The sequence below is a fragment of the Musca vetustissima genome, unplaced genomic scaffold (genome assembly GCF_032173495.1).
Source record: "Musca vetustissima isolate MV318-11 ecotype Yass unplaced genomic scaffold, APGP_CSIRO_Mvet_v1 utg202995, whole genome shotgun sequence".
Classification (NCBI taxonomy): Eukaryota; Metazoa; Arthropoda; class Insecta; order Diptera; family Muscidae; genus Musca; species Musca vetustissima.
The window spans coordinates 4,728-8,740 of NW_026877530.1; the positions used below are offsets into that span (position 1 = coordinate 4,728).

General features: G+C 34.8%; 1 protein-coding gene across 1 annotated transcript; it reads left to right on the forward strand.

Annotated features, from left to right (window-relative positions):
• Nucleotides 1-3,059: 3,059 nt before the first annotated feature.
• LOC133322136 (juvenile hormone acid O-methyltransferase-like) lies at nucleotides 3,060-3,587 on the forward strand (the record flags this gene model as incomplete). The annotated part of the gene is made up of 2 exons (XM_061531184.1): nucleotides 3,060-3,343; nucleotides 3,409-3,587. Coding segments are annotated over 2 exons (463 nt in total), but the record flags the coding sequence as incomplete, so codon positions are not given.
• Nucleotides 3,588-4,013: the final 426 nt, after the last annotated feature.

Consider the following 4,013-nt stretch of genomic DNA (forward strand, 5'->3'; position numbering starts at 1 on the left):
TGACCTATAAATTAATACCAATTGTACTGAAGTGAATGAGATCTAGTCAACGAATATGTATGGATCTTTTGGTGATGATCGGTCAATATTTTTGGTCTACATATTAATTTATACCCTACACAACTATGTTGTCAGGGTATTATAGCTTTGTGCAGCCCCAAAAGTTTGTAACGCCGCGAAATATTGGTCCTAGACCCACCTTTAAGTATACCGATCGTCATATCTCGATTAGCTGAGTCGATCTAGACATGTGTCCGCCCGTCTGTCCATTATAATTTGTAAACACGATACAGGCCACAGTTATGGACCAATCTTCACGAAATTTTGCATGTAGGATGGGTTCTGGCCAATGAAGACCCCTATTGTTTTTGGAAAAGATCGGTTAATATTTAGGGGATGAAATGGACCAAAAACTTTATTTTTGTCTGATTTTCTGGTCGCTCCAGAGGCCGCAATTATGGCCCAAACACCACGAATTTTTGCATGGAGAATGGGATCGGGTCAAAGAATAAGCATGCCTGTTTTGATAAAGATCGGTCAATATTTAGCGGGTCAAATGGACCCTAACTTTTGTGTGAAAAATTAGAGGGGCTGTACTGATTATTAGTAACATTTGCTGATCTCTAGACAGTCAAAAGTGTGCAAAGATCGCGAAATATTACCCAATCTCAGAATATAGAACCACAGAAAGTTAGATTTTCATGGAAGTTGTGTAGGGGATCGTATGGTCCGTCCGACTATACTGCTCCGCTCACTGGTTTTTTATTATACCCTTCACCACACAATGGTACAGGGTATTGTGTCTTTGTGCATATGTTTGTAACAGGCAAAAGGAAACTTTCTAAGTCGATTTATGCATGTATGTATGTTCGAATTGGATGAAATTTGGCACAGCTCGTCTATTTGGCCCAAGGCCGAACCCTATTGAAATTGGGACAAATCTATTCAGATTTAGATATAGCTCCTATATATATATTTTCGTCCGATTTAATGTAAATAGTACACCAAAGTCCCTAAATATCTTTCGCTATGCACGAAATTTGGCACAGCGTATTGAATTGAGTCTTGAATGATGTGTTTTAAGTTTCGTAAAAAATCGGTTCAGATATAGATCCCATATATATTTTCGTCCGATTTTATGTAAATGGTGAAACAAAGTTCCTATATATCTTCCGATTTGCACGAAATCTGGCATGGCGTACTGAATTCATTCTAAAATGATGTGTTAAGAATTTGTTGAAAATCTGTTCAGAATTAGATATAGCTCCTATATATATATATATATATATATTGGTTCACAATAGTTCCTTTCGATTAGCACGAAATTTGGCATATCATACTGAATTCAGTCTAAAATAATGAGTAGTAAGTTTCGGAAAAATCGGTTCAAATTTAGATATAGTTCCCATATATATTTTCGTCCGATTTTATCTAAATGGTGCACCAAACTTCCAATTTTTGTCCTATTGAGAACATTTGGCACTACGTATGGAATTGAGACTAGGATAAAGTGTGTTAAGGGAACCCCCCACCCCTTTTTTTATTTTTATTTTTCAAGATTTTAAATGGGCTGGTAAATCAATACAAATGATTGTTAAGGTTTGTAACCTTCCACATATATATTTGAAGATTTAAAAGAGAAGAAAAATAATTTACAAAAAAAATTGTGTTGTTGTTTATTGTAATTAAAGAAAAGTACTTATTTTTGATGGCGGGCATTATAACTCCTCACTGGAACATCGAAATCCGAAAATTCCAACTGTGTTAGAATGAGTATTTGTTGACCTCTAGTCGGTCAAGGGGGTTCTTGAGCGCGTTTTTCAGCTCAATTCGCTGAAATTTGGTATATTGAGTTCTTAATGGGTAGCAAACCTCTCCACTAAAAATTATAAATATGGGTCCATATTGACCTCCAGGTATTGTCAAGGACAACACTCATAATTTTCGGTGATGATCAGATAGTAGTTTTGGGATAAAGTGGACGAAAAACATATTTTTTGTGTAATTTGGAGTCGCACAATTAATAGCCGAACTTCACAACACAAAGGGTGAAGGGAATCTAGACAAGTAATTAGAAAGGCTGTATTGAATATTAGTAATATTTGTTGACCTCTAGTCCGTCAAGGAGTGCAAATATCGCGAAATATTGCCCAACCTCAGAACATAAAACCACAGAGAGTAAGACTTTCGTGGAAGTTGTGTAGGGTATCATATGGTTGGCCCCGTCCGACTATACTGCTCCGCTCACTGGTTTCATTTTACAAAGAGAAAGATCTTGGTTGACTTGATCCGCCGAATAGTGACAGATCATTACAAAAGCCCTTCAGGTTAGTTGATCAAGTTTCTTTCCCAAAATTACTACATCACCAGCATTGTGTTTGAACATAACAGGAACTTCATGGAAAAACTCTCAGCGATCAGCGCTATATTTCCTCTCTATTGTGTGGTAATGAGTAACTAAATAATATCCGATATATATATATATATATATATAATATACGTAGATAAATATCTGTAAATATTACATCCGAGTAGATAGTTCTCGGGTCTATGTCCTCCAGGAGTAAATATATACGCCATAAAATACAAATTTCGTAAATTTGCACACAAATGTCTAGGTCCATTTGACCCGCTAAATATAGATCGATCTTCATCAAATGTACCATGCTTGACCAGATTCTCGTGTAAAATTTCGTTGGTTTTGGGCCATAATTGTACCCTCTCGAGCTCCATTTCATTCCCTAAATATTAACGGATTATTACCAAAAACAATACGGGATTTCTTTGGTCAGAACCTGCCCTACATGCAACAGTTCGTGACGATCGATCCCTAATTGTGACCCGTGTTGTGTTTACACACATGTCTAGATCGACTCAGTTAGTCGAGATATGATGAGCGGTATACTAAAAGTTGGGTCTAGGAACAATATTTCGCGGGTTTACTAACTCTTGGGGCTGACAACATAGTTGTGTAGGGTATAAACATTCATATACATTTTAGTAATTTCCCACCACCCAATTCTTGTTGCACCGTGTAATTTATGATTTTTATCTTTCAGGAAAGCCTTTCAAAATATTTACTCCCTCCTCCGGCCGGAAGGTGGCAATTGTCTACTAACAGTATTCGCACGTTCTCCATACTATGATGCCTATCAGAAGCTGAGCAAAACAATTCAATGGTCTGCGTATATGACGGATGTTGAAAATTACACTTGTTCGTGGCATTATGCCTACGATCCCGTCGGTGAGGTTAATAAAATTTTAAAAGATTGTGGCTTTCATGATATTGAAGTTCAACTGCGGCCGATAATTTATACTTATGCCAGTATTGAGGATTTTAAAAGTATGTAACAAGATATTTTAAAATTTTTTATATAAAAAATTATTTTTATTATTTCTATATTATAGAAAACATGAAAGCTGTCTCCCACTATACACATCGTATCCCTGTGGAAAGGCAGGAGGAATTTATGAATGATTTTGCCGAAGCCATGATGAAGGCTAAACCTAATTTTAAATATTTCAATGATTGCAATGGTGGATTTAATTTTCCCTTTGAACAGTTGATAATTTTTGCAAGGAAATAAGAAACTTATGAATATATATATATATATATATATATATATTATTTTTAATTATTTAATGAATTAATAACAATTATTTTTATATCATAAAATAATGTCGTAAAACATTTAAGCGATTTGGCTTTATGTAAACAAATCACTGATCTGATCATTCAGACAATTGAATTATTTTTGCAAAGACCACCAACGAAAGCTGCATATATACTTAGTTATATATATATATATATATATAAACTGGTATTTATATATCCTGAAAGTGTACTATTTCCCGATGGACCAATGCTTGTTCCTTACGGTAATTTAATACTAATGATAAAATATGTAGTTCATTTTAGTACTTGTGTACCATTATGGTACGAATTTTCACCCACAATTTAAATTGTACCAAATTTAATACACAGTAGTACGAATTTATAAAACCTCCTTATT